This window comes from Entelurus aequoreus, linkage group LG27, assembly GCF_033978785.1.
Source record: "Entelurus aequoreus isolate RoL-2023_Sb linkage group LG27, RoL_Eaeq_v1.1, whole genome shotgun sequence".
NCBI classification, from domain to species: Eukaryota; Metazoa; Chordata; class Actinopteri; order Syngnathiformes; family Syngnathidae; genus Entelurus; species Entelurus aequoreus.
In genome coordinates, this window is record NC_084757.1 from 13,773,434 (window position 1) to 13,793,852 (window position 20,419).

The window sequence follows — 20,419 nt, forward strand, 5'->3', positions numbered from 1 at the left end:
CATTATTGATCTTTTAGGGCTCTAATTACTAAATACTGCATATTTCAGTTTTACTAAAAAAAAACTAAGTTGTTTTTGACAGAAAAGCCATAAAAACATTTTTTAAATTTGTATTACTTTATATCAACTTGAAGTTGATATAGAGATTTACTGTAAGTGTTAAATAATTTAAAAAAAAATAATAATCTGACTTATTTTTAACATTTTAATGACTGAGACCCTTTATGGTCCCCGGGACCCCTAAAGGTAAAATAAATAAAAAATGCATATATTTTCTTATGGTTTGAAAATGAAAAATATCAAAATGGCCCCCACATGCTTTAATTTTCCGTGTGCGGCCCTCAGTGGAAAAAGTTTGGACACCCCCGGTTTAAAGTCATATACAACAATTGTGAGAACGACTTTTTACTGTCAACTGAGTTTCGTTTTTTAATGATTTCTGCTGATGGTGTGCCTCTGCATTTTTTCAACGCAAAAAATGCGCCTTGGCTCAAAAAAGGTTGAAAAACACTGGTCTAATGTTACATTAATATCATAGATAGATAGATAGAGATAGATAAGACAGACAGACAGACTTATAGCAAAATGAGCAATATATAGACATTTCAAAATACCGTGCACGCACGCACGCACGCACGCACGCACGCACGCACACACACACACACACACACACACACACACACACACACACACACACAATCTCCCTGGGGAGGGAGAGCATATTTCACCACCATGCAGACCTCTTTGCCCCATTTGAACGCCGCAGTCCCCCCTTTCTTAAACGTACGTTGTGACATTATGCGGGATAATACGAATTTTTCTTCTGTAATTTGTTTGTGTTTTCTACTTGTGTCTGATGTTCGGCTTTTCCGCCGGAATTGTGCCCTTATATGGGGAATTAAGGGCGTTTACCTATGCAAATTACGGAATTAAGGGCGTTTACCTATGCAAATTACGGAATTAAGGGCGTTTACCTATGCATATTGGGGAAATAAGGGCGTTTTTATACGCAAATTATGATAGACACGCATGCGCTAACCATTTAGCATTCAGCGACTTAAGAACAGCAGGTGGGAACAATTTGGGCGTTTAAGAACACGTCATGAATTTGAATGGACTCCTCTTAGAAAATCTCTTAGGAAGTAAGATCAGACTTTTGAAAAGTTAGGAACTTATTGCTGAATGGGGCCCATTGTTACTGGTTTTGTACCTTGTTACTTTCAGCATGCTGTTGTTTCTTGTGGCAGGTGGAGTGCAGCGTGGAGAGAAGCACCTTCCATCTGCTGGTGGATGGATTCCGTGTGACCGACGGCCTTTTGCCCAAAGACGAGGGCTCGTCTCTGGACTTTCAGGGCCTCGTGTACCTGGGGGGTCACCCTGAGAACACTGACACCGTTAAAGTCTGTCGAAGTCGAACCGCACCCGTCTCATATTCTGTGTGCTTGCTTTACACACTGCATGCATCTTTTCACGCAGGCTTCTAATATCCCCACCACGAGCATTACGGGTTGCATACGTGACCTTCAAATGAACGCTCAACCAGTGGGGGAACCTGCGGCGAGCAACATGGTGTCGCAGTGCTTGGAGGGGCTCACCAAGAAGGGGGCCTACTTTGGTGGAGGTCACCTAGTTTTAGGTTTGATGTCTGATTTTTAAATACCGTATTTTCCGGACTATAACGCCACTTAAAACTTTTTTTTCCCTCAAAACTCGACATTGTGCCTTATAACCCGGTGCGCCTAATGTAAGGAATAAGTTTGGTTGAGCTTACCCACCTCGAAGCAATTTTATTTGGTACATGGTGTAATGATAAGTGTTACCAGTAGATGGCAGTCAAACATAAGAGATAAGTAGGCTGCACTGCTTGATGTCTTTCAAGTATTATTATGGTGTGTGTATAAGGTAAGACATATTATCTGGCGTTTTGTTTGGCAACATTATGCAAAAGCAACTTTTCTTACCTTCTGGTACCTGCTGATCTGTATTTGGGATCTGCATAAATCCTGAAAAATTGCGCACGTCCGCCTTTGTGGTCCGTGCCGACATCATAGTCGATAAGCTTCTTCTTTTCCTCTATCTTCTTGTTATGGGACATTCATCTTCCGCTGTTGCCATTTCTAATATAAAGTAGTGTAAAGTTCTTACTTATATCTGTCAGTAAACTCGACATGAAAGCGCTAAAACATACCGGTGTAGTGAGTTTTAATTATTCACCCAAGGAACTTTAGTTATTAGAGAGTTCCGGTCGGACGGTTTTTCACGGGACACATTTCCGGCGTTGTTGTTGTTGTTTCCAAATGAGGAGATGCTGCTCCGTTATTGATGGAAGTCTGAATGTCATTAAAACAGTTAGCGCCATCTTTTGACACTTCTTCCACTCCCGTCCTTGCACGCTACAACAAAGATGGCTTGAAGATGATCTGTAAAACATCATCTATGCAACATTTTGAGCAAAGAACCACCATTACATGTTATGTAGACCACAAAGAAGTGTTTTACATTTAGAAAAATAGATAAATAATATGACTCCTTTAAAGGCCTACTGAAAGCCACTACTACCGACCACGCAGTCTGATAGTTTATATATCAATGATGAAATCTTAACATTATAACACATGCCAATACGGCCGGGTTAACTTATAAAGTGACATTTTAAATTTGCCGCTAAACTTCCGGTTCGAAACGCCTCTGAGGATGACGTATGCGCGTGACGTAGCCCGGCGAACACGGGTATGCCTTCCACATTGAAGTCGATACGAAAAAGCTCTGTTTTCATTTCATAATTCCACAGTATTCTGGACATCTGTGTTCGTGAATCTGTTTCAATCATGTTCATTGCATTATGGAGAAGGAAGCCAAGCAAGCAAAGAAGAAAGTTGTCGGTGCGAAATGGACGTATTTTTCGAACGTAGTCAGCCACAACAGTACACAGCCGGCGCTTCTTTGTTTACATTCCCGAAAGATGCAGTCAAGATGGAAGAACTCGGATAACAGAGACTCTAACCAGGAGGACTTTTGATTTGGATACACAGACGCCTGTAGAGAACTGGGACAACACAGACTCTTACCAGGATTACTTTGATTTGGATGACAAAGACGCAGACGTGCTACTGTGAGTATGCAGCTTTGGCTTTTTTTTGCGTATGTACGTAACTTTTTTAAAATATATAAGCTTTATGAACCTTGGGTTAGGTGAACGGTCTTTTGGGCTGAGTGATTGTGTGTGTTGATCATGTGTTTGAATTGTATTGGCGTGTTCTATGGAGCTAGGAGCTAGCAGAGGAGCTAGCATAACACGTACCGTACCTACGTGCGCGTCACGTACGTAACTTTTTAAAAATATATAAGCTTTATGAACCTTGGATTAGGTGAACGGTCTTTTGGGCTGAGTGATTGTGTGTGTTGATCATGTGTTTGAATTGTATTGGCGTGTTCTATGGAGCTAGGAGCTAGCAGAGGAGCTAGCATAACACATACCGTACCTACGTGCGCGTCACGTACGTAACTTTTTAAAAATATATAAGCTTTATGAACCTTGGGTTAGGTGAACGGTCTTTTGGGCTGAGTGATTGTGTGTGTTGATCAGGTGTTTGAATTGTATTGGCGTGTTCTATGGAGCTAGGAGCTAGCAGAGGAGCTAGGAGCTAGCATAACAAACACGCAGGTGTTATTATGCAGGATTAATTTGTGGCATATTAAATATAAGCCTGGTTGTGTTGTGGCTAATAGAGTATATATATGTCTTGTGTTTATTTACTGTTGTAGTCATTCCCAGCTGAATATCAGGTACCGTGAGTATGCAGCCTTGGCTGCTAAACATTCGATAACTTGACCGTATGTGCGCGTCACGTACGTAACTTTTTAAAAATATATAAGCTTTATGAACCTTGGGTTAAGGAAACGGTCTTTTGGGCTGAGTGATGGTGTGTGTTGATCAGGTGTTTGAATTGTATTGGCGTGTTCTATGGAGCTAGGAGCTAGCAGAGGAGCTAGGAGCTAGCATAACAAACACGCAGGTGTTTTTATGCAGGATTAATTTGTGGCATATTAAATATAAGCCTGGTTGTGTTGTGGCTAATAGAGTATATATATGTCTTGTGTTTATTTACTGTTGTAGTCATTCCCAGCTGAATATCAGGTCACCCCCGGCTCTTACAGCATCTTCCCTATCTGAATAGCTTCAACTCCCCACTAGTCCTTCACTTGCACTTTACTCATCCACAAATCTTTCATCCTCGCTCAAATTAATGGGGAAATTGTCGCTTTCTCGGTCCGAATCTCTCTCACTTCATGCGGCCATCATTGTAAACAATAGGGAACTTTGCGTATATGTTCAACTGACTACGTCACGCTACTTCCGGTAGGGGCAAGCCTTTTTTTTATCAGATACCAAAAGTTGCAATCTTTATCGTCGTTGTTCTATACTAAATCCTTTCAGCAAAAATATGGCAATATCGCGAAATGATCAAGTATGACACATAGAATAGATCTGCTATCCCCGTTTAAATAAAAAAAATTCATTTCAGTAGGCCTTTAATGCGCCTTATAATCCGGTGCGCCTTATATATAAAAAAAGACCAAAAATAGACCATTCATCGGCAGTGCGCCTTATAATCCGTTGCGCCCTATGGTCCGGAAAATACGGTATGTTGTCTAAGACATACACTACCGTTCAAAAGTTTGGGGTCACATTGAAATGTCCTTATTTTTGAAGGAAAAGCACTGTACTTTTCAATGAAGATAACTTTAAACTAGTCTTAACTTTAAAGAAATACACTCTATACATTGCTAATGTGGTAAATGACTATTCTAGCTGCAAATGTCTGGTTTTTGGTGCAATATCTACATAGGTGTATAGAGGCCCATTTCCAGCAACTATCACTCCAGTGTTCTAATGGTACAATGTGTTTGCTCATTGGCTCAGAAGGCTAATTGATGATTAGAAAACCCTTGTGCAATCATGTTCACACATCTGAAAACAGTTTAGCTCGTTACAGAAGCTACAAAACTGACCTTCCTTTGAGCAGATTGAGTTTCTGGAGCATCACATTTGTGGGGTCAATTAAACGCTCAAAATGGCCAGAAAAAGAGAACTTTCATCTGAAACTCGACAGTCTATTCTTGTTCTTAGAAATGAAGGCTATTCCACAAAATTGTTTGGGTGACCCCAAACTTTTGAACGGTAGTGTAACTGCCTTAAAAATATATTGAGTTGTTTCCTTTCTAGATGATTACTTCACTGTGGGCTCTCACTTTGTGCTGACGTTCGAGCTCCGCCCTCAACGCCCCAGGGGCCTTGTCTTTTATTTTGAAGGCTACGGGAGTAGCTTTAGTGTTTTTTTCATTAAAAACATGGTAAGCTCTCACTCTTTTTTTTTTGCCAACATGTCATTTTTGTACTAATGGGAGACTTTGAGCAACTTTTGCCGTCCTTCACCAGGTGGCCGTCACCGTCAATGATGGAAGCGGCAATGTCAGCGTCTCCGTGACTCACCCCAACCTCTGTGACGGGGAGTTCCACGCCATTAAAGGTTTGCACGTGTAGAATAGTGCAGCGTTTAAAGATAGGGCCGGCAAAAAAAGAAATTTCTTTCTCAGCTGTGGTCTGCACTCGGTTGTAATACTCTTTTCCACCACCTGTGGCAGTAAATACAATATAAAAAAAAAACAGAAGTCTGGAGCTAAAGCCATAGAGAAGTTTTTCAAGCTCAAAAAATACGACTAAAGTGGTAAAGTTGTATTTCCATTTGCACTTTAAATTTATCGACAGTTTAGTTAAAAACGTACTAATTATTAATTTATTCTAATACAACATAAATGTATTTAAATATTCAAACTCCAAAACCAGTGAAGTTGGCACGTTGTGAAAATGGTAAATAAAAACAGAATACAATGATTTGCAAATTCTTTTCAACTTATATTCAATTGAATAGACTGCAAAGACAAGATACTTAACGTTTCAACTGGAAAACTTTGTTATTTTTTGCAAATATTAGCTCATTTGGAATTTGATGCCTGCAACAGGGTTCCAAAAAAGCTGGCACAAGTGGCAAAAAAGACTGATAAAGTTGAGGAATGCTCGTCAAACACTTATTTGGAACATCCCACGGGTGAACAGGCTAATTGGGAACAGGTGGGTGCCATGATTGGGTATAAAAGCAGCTTCCATGAAATGCTCAGTCATTCACAAACAAGGATGGGGGCGAGGGTCACCACTTTGTCAACAAATGCCTGATCAAATTGTTGAACAGTTTAAGAACAACATTTCTCAACCAGCTATCCATCCATCCATCCATCTTCTTCCGCTTATCCGAGGTCGGGTCGCGGGGGCAGCAGCTTAAGCAGGGAAACCCAGACTTCCCTCTCCCCAGCCACTTTGTCCAGCTCCTCCCGGGGGATCCCGAGGCGTTCCCAGGCCAGCCGGGAGACATAGTCTTCCCAACGTGTCCTGGGTCTTACCCGTGGCCTCCTACCGGTCGGACGTGCCCTAAACACCTCCCTAGGGAGGCGTTCGGGTGGCATCCTGACCAGATGCCCGAACCACCTCAACTGGCTCCTCTCGATGTGGAGGAGCAGCGGCTTTACATTGAGCTCCCCCCGGATGGCAGAGCTTCTCACCCATTTTCTAAGGGAGAGCCCCGCCACCCGGCGGAGGAAACTCATTTCGGCCGCTTGTACCCGTGATCTTGTCCTTTCGGTCATAACCCAAAGCTCATGACCATAGGTGAGGATGGGAACGTAGATCGACCGGTAAATTGAGAGCTTTGCCTTCCGGCTCAGCTCCTTCTTCACCACAACGGACCGATACAGCGTCCGCATTACTGAAGACGCCGCACCGATCCGCCTGTCGATCTCACGATCCACTCTTCCCTCACTCTCGTGAGCGAGACTCCGAGGTACTTGAACTCCTCCACTTGGGGCAGGGTCTCCTCCGCAACCCGGCTGTCTCAACCAGCTATTGCAAGGAATTTAGGGATTTCACATTTTCACAATTCGTATTTGCGTAGTACCTATTTTTCTAATCAGCCTGACCTAAGTCTAAAAGTTTACCGGGGGGGGGGTAAAGTGTGACCCCAGAAAAAATGCTGTATCAGTAACATGAAGCACCATGCTGCAAAAATCTGCGCACAATAAAACGCGCTCATTATAGCCATTAATCCTGACTTCCTAATTTTGATAAAAAAATAAATAAGAAATCAGCACAAATTGTTTCATGCACTGTCTTGTAGGTTATAGTTGTATATATTGTACTCCTGAGTTAATGTTGCTGATCAATTTGACTTTATTATTTTTTTTGTTTAATTTTTTTCAGTATGGTCGGTTAACATTTTTTTTTAGAATTTAAATACAAATACATGTTTTTTTTTTATTTCAGGCAAATTAATGCATTTTGAATCTCTAGTTAGAGACTAAACAACAATGTTAAAAAGTTATTGTAAGTTGATCTACAGCAGGGGTGTCAAACTAATTTTAGATCGGGGGCCACAAGGAGAAAAATCTACTCCCAAGTGGGCCCGACTGGTAAAATCACGGCCCGATAACTTAGAAATAAAGACAACTTCAGATTGTTTTTGTTTAAAAATAGAACAAGCACATTCTGAAAATGTACAAATCATAATGTTGTTTTTTTTATACACTTACATGTTGCGGTTAATAGTATTCTATCTTTATTTGTCGTTATTTGTATTTTCTGAATAAATCATGTGATAATGTTCATCAGTCAACTCATTGGTGTTCATTTTCAATCTATCAAGATACACATTTTTTTAAATCAAAATCAAATTACAGGATGTTATTCATGTAGTTTGCTCATTTTCCTCGACTGGTGCACCATACTTGCCAACCCTCCCGTTTTTAGCGGGAGAATCCGACAACCTCCCGGCAGAGATTTTCTCCCGACAAACTCCCGGTATTCAGCCGGAGCTGGAGGCCACGCCCCCTCCAGCTCAATGCGGACCTGAGACTGAGTGGGGACAGCCTGTTCTCACGTCCGCTTTCCCACAATATAAACAGCTTGCCTGCCCAATGACGTCATAATATCTACGGTTTTTAGAGAGTAGAGTGCACAACTGCACACACAACAAGGAGACGAAGCAGAAGAATTTCAGTTCATCCAGGACAGTTCGAAGGGGAAGGTGTATGTTGCCTGTAAATTTTGTAGAACAGACTTCTCCATTGAACACGGTGGCCGAAATGATATACTCATCATGAACGGAGAAGTTAAACAGGACAATACTGCCATCTAATGGATAGCCACCGGAACACTGAAATTCAAGTATTTATTTTATTTATATGTAAATAAAATAAATAAATAAATAAATAAATAAATAAATATATATATATATATATATAATATTATACATGAAATATATATGAAATACTCGAGTTGGTGAATTCTAGCTGTAAATAACCACGCCCCCCACCCCACCCCCGACCAAGCCCCCCACACCCCCTAACCCCCACCTCCCGATATTGGAGGTCTCAAGGTTGGCAAGTATGTGGTGCACTAACATCATGTGGTTTATTTTGTACATATGTAGCATCATCTACAACGATACAAAGAATTGCTATTGCGACATCCAGTGGACACATTTAGAACAGCAGTTTCTTTCATGAAAAAATTTCAGGTTAATTTTTATACACAGCGGGCCAGAAAAAATCTGCTCGCGGGCCTGATCCGGCCCTCGGGCCGTAGGTTTGACACCCCTGATCTACAGTGTATTTCTTGTTTTCTTTAATGTTATGAAGGATATAATGTTGTGCAGAGGTGTACTTATAACAATTTTATTGACAACATTATTTAGAATTGGGGCGTAGAGTGGGGGGGCACTCACGAAATGTTTTCTTCTTCTTTAGAAGCACTGAATTACACTACCATATTTTTCGGAGTATAAGTCGCTCCGGAGTATAAGTCGCACCGGCCGAAAATGCATAATAAAGAAGGAAAAAAAACATATATAAGTCGCATTTTTGGGGGAAATTTATTTGATAAAACCCAACACCAAGAATAGACATTTGAAAGGCAATTTTAAATAAATAAAGAATAGTGTACTGAATAAGTGTACGTTATATGAGGCATAAATAACCAACTGAGAACGTGCCTGGTATGTTAACGTAACATATTATGGTAAGAGTCATTCAAATAACTATAACATATAGAACATGCTATACGTTTACCAAACAATCTGTCACTCCTAATCGCTAAATCCCATGAAATCTTATACGTCTAGTCTCTTACGTGAATGAGATAAATAATATTATTTGATATTTTACGGTAATGTGTTAATAATTACACACATAAGTCGCTCCTGAGTATAAGTCGCACCCCCGGCCAAACTATGAAAAAAAACTGCGACTTAACAGTCTGAAAAATACGGTAATTTGCTTTGTCAATGGATGGATGGAGATACACCATAAAGCTAAGATGTGGCTATTTCATCTCATCTTTAAATGTTTCTGTTAGGAAATAATGCGAAAGGAATGATCTGTTCCAGGGTCCAACTTTACAAGCAACATTTTAAAGTGTAAAAAATATTTCAAACGACAACTAAAATTGAACTACTCACCCTTAGATGATGCTTGATGTAGGTGCAAGTGTTTAAGACGTCCAATTCATGCATCCAGGCTCTTAAAAACAATGCAAATGGTAAACAAATGCAAAAAGCGAAATATAAAAACAAAGTTACTCACCCTTTGAAGATGCATGACGTAGCCGAAGTGTCCAGGGAAGTGGAGCACATGTGCGTCGTACAAATAAGGTAATTACTGAATAATGATATTAAAAGGGAACTGCACTTTTTTGGGGAATTTTGCCTATGGTCCACAATCTTAATTAGAGATAAGAAGACAATTTTTTTTTTTTTTTTGCATTCTACAAACCCCAAAACCAGTGAAGTTGGCACGTTGTGTAAATGGTAAATAAAAACAGAATACAATGATTTGCAAATCCTTTTCAACTTATATTCAATTGAATAGACTGCAAAGACAAGATATTTAATGTGTGAACTGGAAAATTGTGTCATTTCTTGCAAATATTAGCTCATTTGGAATTTGATGCCTGCAACATGTTTCAAAAAAGCTGGCACAAGTGGCAAAAAAGACTGAGAAAGTTGAGGAATGCTCATCAAGCACTTATGTGGAACATCCCACGGGTGAACAGGCTAATTGGGAACAGGTGGGTGCCATGATTGGGTATAAAAGTAGATTCCGTGAAATGCTCAGTCATTCACAAACAAGGATGGGGCGAGGGTCACCACTTTGTGAAAAAAACGCACGAGCAAACATTTCTCAACCGGCTATTGCTAGGGATTTAGGGATTTCACCATCTACGGCCCAAGCATCCAAGCAACGTCTTTTTCATGGACGCCCCTGCTTATTTCAGCAAGGCAATGCCAAGCCACGTGTTACAACAGCGTGGCTTCATAGTAAAAGAGTGTGGGTACTAGACTGGCCTGCCTGTAGTCCAGACTTGACACAATATGAAGCCTAAAATACCACAACGGAGACCCTGGACCGTTGAACAACTAAAGATGTACGTCAAGCAAGAATGGGAAATAATTCCACCTGAAAAGCTTCAAAAATTGTTCTCCTCAGTTCCGAAACGTTTACTGAGTGTTGTTAAAAGGAAAGGCCATGTAACACAGTGGTAAAAATTCCCCCCGTGCCAAATTTTTTGCAATGTGTTGCTGCCATTAAATTCTAAGTTAATGATTATTTGCACAAAAAATAAGTTTCTCAGTTCAAACATCAAATATCTTGTCTTTGCAGTCTATTCAATTGAATAGAAGTTGAAAAGGATTTGCAAATCATTGTATTCTCTTTTTATTTACCATTTACACAACGTGCCAACTTCACTGGTTTTGGGGTTTTGTACAGAATCGAAGTTACGTTTTCAGCACAGTCCCACTGAAGAGCAGACAAACATTACACATGGACAGAACAGGACCGCTGACGGCTCAGCCAACTTCTGGCGCCCCTTAAAAAGGTGGGAAACAGGTAAACTTTGGGGGAGTAAAACAAATATTCAGTCTAAGGCTGGACTCTCGGGGAGGAGGTCCAGACTGAGGCCAAGGAGAAAAAAAAACGATATAAACAAGTTACAAAGAATTCACAAGACTTGCAACAGAGGGGAGGGAGTGGGGGCTACGGAGGCAGGCTGCTGCTATCTAAGCTCTGCCCAGCCGTCCATCACCCCTAAGGGATTCAAGCGGTGGTGAAGGCGTGGGTGTGTGTGCATATGCCCATTGTCCAGGGTGGTGTTGTTGTGTTTATAAGCCTGGAGTCGCTCTGCAGGCATTTCGAGAAAAGTTCAACTCCCAGGTGTTGTTGAAGGAGAGAGGGAGGTCAGAGCGTCCATCACTGAGGTGTTTTACAGAGCAGCCTTCTTCTGTTATGAGCAGCGTCAAGGGAGTCAAACCGCACATTAGGATTGTTGTTTTCCAAGCGAGCAGACATTTTAATGGCTTGTTTGTTCTAATCGTCCATGCCGGCTCTCGGGGCCAATTTTTGCATTTCAGTAAGCCTCTCCGTGATGTGATCCAACTTACGACGCAGTTCAGAAATCGCCAAAGTCTGTGATCCCCCAGCTCCACCCATGCCTTCCAATGTGACGGGCAGCCTCCCCAGAACCTCTTTTTCTCATCCAGAATATTTTGCCAATTGAGTGGAGAGTCCAGCGAATCAATTCCATGTCTGGTGTTTAGATTTCGGAGGACAGCGCAGAGAAAGAGGCTCTTAAAAAGTGCAGACAGGACAGGATGAGAGAGCAAGCAGGGAGAGACAGAGAGGGAGGAGAAATGCGACCGCCTCCATCAAGTGCCAAGCCAGAAAAACATATATATACATACATACATATACACACATATATACATACATACATACATATACACACATATATACATACATACATACATATACACACATACATACATATACACACATATATACATACATACATACATATACACACATATACATACCTACATACATATACACACACATATATACATACATACATATACACACATACATACAGTATATACATACATACATATACACATATATACATACATACATACATATACACACATATACATACCTACATATACACACATACATATACATACATATATACATACATACATATACACACATATATACATACATACATATACACACATACATACAGTATATACATACATACATATACACACATATATACATACACATATACATACCTACATATACACACATATATATACATACATATATACATACATACATATACACACATATATACATACATACATATACACATACATACATACATATACACACATATACATACCTACATACATATACACACACATATATACATACATACATATACATACATACATATACACACATACATACAGTATATACATACATACATATACACACATATATACATACATACATATACACAGATATACATACCTACATATACACACATACATATATACATACATACATATACACACATATATACATACATACATACATATACACACATATATACATACATACATACATATACACACATACACATACCTACATACATATACACACACATATATACATACATACATATACACACATACATATACATACATACATATACACACATACATACAGTATATACATACATACATATACACACATATATACATACATACATATACACACATACATATATATACATATATACATACATACATATACACACATACATACAGTATATACATACATACATATACACACCTATATACATACATACATATACACACATATACATACCTACATATACACACATACATATACATACATATATACATACATACATATACACACATACATACAGTATATACATACATACATATACACACATATATACATACATACATATACACACATATACATACCTACATATTCACACATACACACATATATACATACATACATATGCACACATATATACATACATACATATACACACATGTATACAGTACATACATACATATACACACATACATATACATACATACATACACACATATATACGTATACACACATACATACACACATATATACATACATACATATACACACATATATACATACATACATATACACACATATATACATACATACATATACACACATATACATACCTACATACATATACACACATATATACATACATATATATACACACATACATATACATACATACATATACACACACATACAGTATATACATACATACATATACACACATATATACATACATACATATACGCACATATACATACCTACATATACACACATACATATACATACATATATACATACATACATATACACACATACATATACACACATACATACAGTATATACATACATACATATACACACATATATACATACATACATATACACACATATACATACCTACATATACACACATACATACATATACACACATATATACATACATACATATGCACACATATATACATACATATACACACATATATACAGTACATATATACATATACACACATACATATACACACATACATATACATACATACATATACACACATATATACGTATACACACATACATACACATATATACATACATACATATATACAGTACATATATACATATACACACATACATATACATACATACATATACACACATACATATACATACATACATATACACACATATATACGTATACACACATACATACACATATATACATACATACATATACACACATATATACATACATACATATACACACATATATACATACATACATACATACATATACACACATATACTTACCTACATATGCACACATATATACATACATATACACACATATATACATACATACATATACACACATATATACATACATACATATACACACATATATACATATACACACATATATACATACATACATATACACATACATACATATACAAACATACATACATACACACACACATATATACATACATACATATACACACATGTATGTATGTATATATACATACATATACACACATATACATACATACATATACACACGTATGTATGTATATATACATACATATACACACATATACATACATACATATATACATATACGCACACATACATATACACACGTATGTATGTATATATACATACATATACACACATATACATACATACATATATACATATACGCACACATATACATACATACACACACAGGGCTCGAACTTAACCACGGCAACTGCGGCAAAGACCGCGACCCATCAAAATTTCCGCGGTAATTTTTTCGTTTTAACAATTTCACATTAAGCAGGAACAATTTCTATTTGAGACAAAATAAATATTCTGTTAATTTAGTTATTTTGCACCAATTTTTTTTTAACAGTTTGCTTAACATGTTTAACATAAACCTGCACATTTACAAAACTCAAAACCATTGACGTTGACACGTTGTGTAAATCAAAAAGCGACATCAGTGAGTAAAGGATATCACCACATGGGCTCAGGACCACTTCAGAAAACCACTGTCAGTAACTACAGTTTGTCACTACATCTGTAAGTGCAAATTAAAACTCTACTATGCAAAGCGAAAGCCATTAATCAACAACACCCAGAAACGCCGCCAGCTTTTCTGGGCCCGAGCTCATCTAAGATGGACTGATGCAAAGTGGAAAAGTGTTCTGTGGTCTGACGAGTCCACATTTCACATTGTTTTATGGAAACTATGGACGTTGTGTCCTCCGGATCAAAGTGGAAAAGAACCATCCGGACTGTTCTAGGCACAAAGTTGAAAAGCCAGCATCTGTGATGGTATGGGGGTGTATTAGTGCCCAAGACATGGGTAACTTACACATCTGTGAAGGCGTTATTAATGCTGAAAGGTACATACAGGTTTTGGAGCAACATATGTTGCCATCATGGACGCCCCTGCTTATTTCAGCAAGACAAAGACAATGCCAAGCCACATTCTGCATGTGTTACAACAGAGTGGCTTCATAGCAAAGGAGTGCGGGTACTAGACTGGCCTGCCTGTAGTCCAGACCTGTCTCCCATTGAAAATGTGTGGCGCATTATGAAGCCTCAAATACCACAAGGGAGACCCCCGGACTGTTGAACAACTTAAGCTGTACATCAAGCAAGAATGGGAAAGAATTCCACCTGAAAAGCTTCAAAAATTGCTCTCCTCAGTTCCCAAACGTTTACTGAGTGTTGTTAAAAGGAAAGGCCATGTAACACAGTGGTAAAAATGCCCCTGTGCCAACTTTTTTGCAATGTGTTGCCGCCATTAAATTCCAAGTTAATGATTATTTGCAAAAAAAGTACGTTTCTCAGTTCGAACATTTAATATATTTTCTTTGCAGTCTATTCAATTGAATGTAAGTTGAAAAGGATTTGCAAAACATTGTATTCAGTTTTTACTTACAAATTACACAACGTGCCAACTTCACGGGTTTTGGGTTTTGTAATTAAAATCTACATCGAGTCAACCATTATATAAAACATGTGTGTAGATTGTCAGTCATTAGGTTAAATAATCCCCAAAGGTTGAATGGAAGCAACTATGATATGTCTTCATTAAAAAAAAGAAGAGTCCTGTTACCTCCATTTAACATAGTATAAAACTACTTTCACGCAAATAAAATAATAAAATATATTAGGTGCACCAGCACTGCAAGGTGGGCCTTTTTTTTTTTTTGGCAACCCGAAGTGGTGGTTATCATGAACGAGCAGGAGGCAAGATCAAAATCACAGCAATTCAAAGACTTTTTTTACATTCAATCCTTTTTCTTTGTGTTCAGTTTCCAAACATCGGCGAGTTATCAGGCTGAAGGTGGACTCCCTGTCGAAAAAGAAGGCGGGAGCTGACGTGCCCGCCACCCACTCATCAATACTGCGAGCCCTTTACGTCGGAGGTACCACGACACTTTCATGGAGGCCTTTTTTTTTTTCTCTCTACTTTTTCCTTTTTTTCACCTTTGTTTCAGGGGCCGAACAGGTCAACGGCGCCGCCGTGACGTCGCCGTTTGTGGGCTGCTTGCGAAACGTGTCGCTTAACAACAAACGTGTTGCGTTTGAGACCGGGGCGAGGGTGGTCGGCCATGTTGCCGTCAACAGATGCCCGGCGTCCTGAGGACGACGCGTCGCCAGCGTGCAGGATTACGACAGGCAGATACAAGTATTCACTTTTTCCACATTTTGTTATGTTACGGCCTTATTCCAAAATGGAATAACTCAATTTTTATCCTCAAAATTCTACAGACAATTCCCTATAATGACAATTTTAAATGTTTTTTTTTTCGCCACTGTATTCAAAATACAAACACACAAAAAAAAATCACATTCAGTCACTCTATCAGAGCTTCTAAAAGGACAACCATCTCTGGCCTGTATGGTAGAGTGGTCAGACGGAAGCCATTTCTTGGTAAAAAGTTAGCAAAAATGCAATGAAAAACTCTGACCATCATCACCAGGCCAATACCATCCCTACAGTGAAGCATGGTGGTGGCAGCATCATGCTGTGGGGGTGCTCGTCAGGATCAGTTCAGTTCAGTTTCAGTTTATTTCCAACATGCATACGATACAATGTAACGCATCACATATTTCCAGTTGCTTCATTACAGCGCGTCCGAAAAGGAGTAGGAAGAAGCTTAGCTTATTTAATCCGACCTCTTATTGTACCATTGCCATCTTATCCCATTTTCTTGTTCTCTGTAAGAGACCAGTGAATACATACATAATACATAAATAATATACCATAGTAAGTAAACACATATTAAATACATAAATAATCTTTATCTCAAAAAAAAAAAAAAAAAAAAGGATAGAGGGAAAGATGAATGCAGCAATGATCAGAGACATCCTGGGTGAAAACCAATGCTTCCCATCCAACCTGATGGAGCTTGAGGTGGTGCTGAAAAGATAGTTCTGCCAAGCTTGTGGCCTCTTTTTCAAAAATACTTGAGGCTGTAATTGCTGCCAAAAGGTGCATCAACAAAGTATTGAGTAAACGTACATGTGATTTTAATTTTCATTTTAAATAAATTTGCAAAAAAAAACAAAACAAAAAAACATTTCACACAGCCATTATGGGGTATTTTGTGTAGAATTTTGAGGACAAAAATTAATATATTCCATTTTGGAATAAGCCTGTAAAATATGTGGAAAAAGTGATTCCTAAAGCATTGTAGTTCCGACAGTTAAATGTTGCATGATCACTTTTGGTTATTGAAATGAGATAATGATGCAACCAGGAATTAAAAAATAAAAATAAAAAAACTGCTGGAGAGCTAAAATTCAAGACTTTTTTTTTTTTTTTCAATAAAAACATTACAATAATGTTCTCCCTAATCAATAATATAGACACAGCATCTGTTTTAATGCAAATAAATAATACATACATAATACACCATAGTAAGTAAACAAATATTAAATACATAATGTATCTCAAAATTACCGTAATTTCCGGACTATAAGCCGCACCTGGCTATAAGCCGCACCAGCTAAATTTAGGGGAAAATACAGATTGCTCCATATATAAGCCGCACCCGACTATAAGCCGCAGGGTTTTGATGTGTAATTACCGTAGTATATAGGGGTTCCTGCTACCACGGAGGGGAATGTCGGGACAGAGATGACTGTTTGGGAACGCAAAGCGTCCCATTTATTAACAATAAATCTTTCAATCATTCAATCAAACTTTCACATCTTTGACATGGCGAACAGCATTCGTGCAGAGTACAAATAATACAACGGTGCAAAGTAATACAAAGTGCTCGCCTGTACGTTATCAAAATAACCAGCCTACCGGTATATGAAAAGTCAGTCTTTAATCATTGTGTCATCGTCTTCCTCCTGTGTACTAAAACCACCGAAATCCTCTTCGTCGGTGTCGGAGAAGAACAGGCCGTATAAGCCGCACTGTTGTATAAGCCGCAGGGACCAGAACGAGGGGAAAAAGTAGCGGCTTATAGTCCGGAAATTACGGTATTATTATTATTTTTAAAAGGATAGAGGGAAAGAGGAATGCAGTAATGTGCAGAGACATCCTGGATGAAAACCAATGCTTGCCATCTTACCTAATGGAGCTTGCTTGAGAGGTGCTGCAAAGAGGAATGGGCAAAACTGCCCAAAAGATAGGTGTGCCAAGCTTGTGGTGGCATCGTATTCAAAACTACTTCAGGCTGTAATTGCTGCCAAAAGGTGCATCTACAAAGTATTAAGTAAATGTACATGTGATTTTTTTTTGATTTTTTTATAAATTTGCAAAATAAAAATAAAAAACACTTTGAATGGGGCATTTTGTGTAGAATTTTGAGGACAAAAATGGATTTATTCCATTTTGGAATAAGGTTGTAAAATTATATGTGGAATTTTAAATGTTGAATGATCGCTTTTGGTTATTAAAATGAGAAAATTATGCAACCAGGAATTGAAAAAAAAAAAACTGCTGAAGGAGAGCTAAAATTCAAGACTTGTTTTTTTTATTTTTCCAATAAAAACATTACAATAATGTTCTCTTTAATCAATAATATAGACACAGCATCTGTGTTAATGCAGTACAATAATAATAATAGTAAAAATAATGATACACATGATTAATAACTTGGTGTTTTTAACATTTTGGTCCTTTGTTTCAGCATCCGTCACAAAACGTCTTGGATTTCCGGTGTAAAAATCCCCCACAAAAATATAGTTTGCTTCTTAAGAGTAAATAGATTGAATATATACAAATGAATTTGCTGCAATTTGACTTCTGTCCATAAGGTGGCGTGTGTCGCCTTTGCCGAATGCTTTCCATTGCAACATATAGACATACTATTTTCTGCTGTTAATGGTGATAATGTGTGCTTTGAATATTGCAAATGATGAAGTGGCACACTCAATACACGCACACGGCAAACAAAAAAAGGTCCATCACGAGCATTTAAATGCACGATAGTATTAAAGGTTGCTTATTGTTCTTGTGCGGAATGTTTTGCTAGTAAATGTCGGGGAGATGCGCGTACTCCCTGTCCCAGTACCCCCCGGTGAAGAGCCAGTCCTGAGAGGCGGTGTGAGGGTTGGAGCCCTGCTGGAACCACCTGACAACAAGATCAGACAGGCAAGTCATTTGAGGGGAGAGGGTTTTTTTTGTTTGTTTTTGTTTTTTTTTAGGTCAGGGTTTTGTTCCGCTGCATTTAACGCACACAAGCAAGACAGGCTGGGATTGGAGGAGGGAGGCGGCGGACTTGATGAAAGCTGCCATGCTGGTGAAAAAGTGGAGCAGATCAACGATAAAAAAAAAAAAAAAAAAATACACACACATCGTCTCCCGCCTGAGCCCCCAAACAAGAGGAGGGACACACGCTTAAAAGATAACGTCTCACTGTGGAGGATATGAGGGTTTTTTTATGTTTTTGTTTTTTTCCCTCCATCCTCACCCATGTATGTCAAGCACATATCCATCAGAGTGCGTCTAACCTTGAGCCAAGTGCAGGACTCCTTGGCGGCGGAAAAAAAACAAACAAGGGGGGGAAAATTAGACAAATTCAGCTTGAATTTTTTTTTTTTTTAGTGAATGATATCAATTGAAGAGGCCTCAAGAGCTTTTCAAAGAATATTAGATGTTTGGAGGGGCACCTCAGCAGTGCTGCTTAATTATACTGGGCCGGGTCCAATAAGAACACGCCAAAATCCATCCATCCATCCATTTTCTACCGCTTGTCCCTTTTGGGGGGGGTGCTGAAGCCTATCTCAGCTGCAGAAGGCCCTGGACAAGTCGCCACCTCATCGCAGGGCCAACACAGGTAGACAGACAACATTCACACTCTTAATTAGAGATGTCGATAAATGCTTTAAAGGCCTACTGAAAGCCACTACTACCAACCACGCAGTCTGATAGTTTATATATCAATGAGGAAATCTTAACATTGCAACACATGCCAATACGGCCGGGTTAACTTATAAAGTTCAATTTTAAAATTCCCGCCACACTTCCGGTTGAAAAACTCCTTTGGATATGATTTATGCGCGTGACGTCACAAAAGCAACGGAAGTGGTTGTACCCCATCGGACCCGATAGAAAAGCCTCTTGTTTTCTTCGACAAAATTCCACAGTATTCTGGACATCTGTGTTGGTGAATCTTTTGCAATTTGTTTAATGAACAATGGAGACTGCAAAGAAGAACGTTGTAGGTGGGATCGATCGGTGTATTAGCGGCTAAGTACAATACTGTAATATCTGTGATATTTGCATTAGTGTACTGTCTTTAAGGTTTTGGGGAACGCGCATGCGCGAGTGAGTTGGCGGAGAACTTGTGTGTGTGAGCGTGACTTTTGG

The 20,419-nt window shown here is 38.7% G+C and overlaps 2 protein-coding genes across 8 annotated transcripts in view; one reads left to right on the forward strand and one right to left on the reverse strand.

The window, feature by feature from the left end:
- The first annotated feature begins 5,287 nt into the window (after window positions 1–5,287).
- Window positions 5,288–16,251, forward strand: LOC133644356 (laminin subunit alpha-4-like). The gene is made up of 4 exons (XM_062038768.1): window positions 5,288–5,355; window positions 5,441–5,531; window positions 15,900–16,013; window positions 16,086–16,251. The coding sequence occupies exons 1-4, from the start codon at window positions 5,353–5,355 to the stop codon at window positions 16,229–16,231; spliced, it is 354 nt and encodes a 117-aa protein (XP_061894752.1). The 5' UTR covers window positions 5,288–5,352; the 3' UTR covers window positions 16,232–16,251.
- Window positions 16,252–18,549: 2,298 nt separating this feature from the next.
- Window positions 18,550–20,419, reverse strand: part of osbpl1a (oxysterol binding protein-like 1A) — a 176,556-nt gene continuing 174,686 nt past the window's right edge. For 4 of the 7 annotated variants that reach the window (XM_062038758.1, XM_062038756.1, XM_062038757.1 and 1 more), the window contains exons 28-29: window positions 19,561–19,581; window positions 18,550–19,181 (exon numbers count right to left, since the gene is read on the reverse strand). In XM_062038758.1, the coding sequence (XP_061894742.1) occupies window positions 19,079–19,181; window positions 19,561–19,581 (124 nt within the window). In that variant the 3' untranslated portion in view covers window positions 18,550–19,078. The remainder of the gene's footprint in view (window positions 19,182–19,560; window positions 19,582–20,419) is intronic. The other 3 variants (XM_062038762.1, XM_062038761.1, XM_062038760.1) reach the window with 2 other exon arrangements.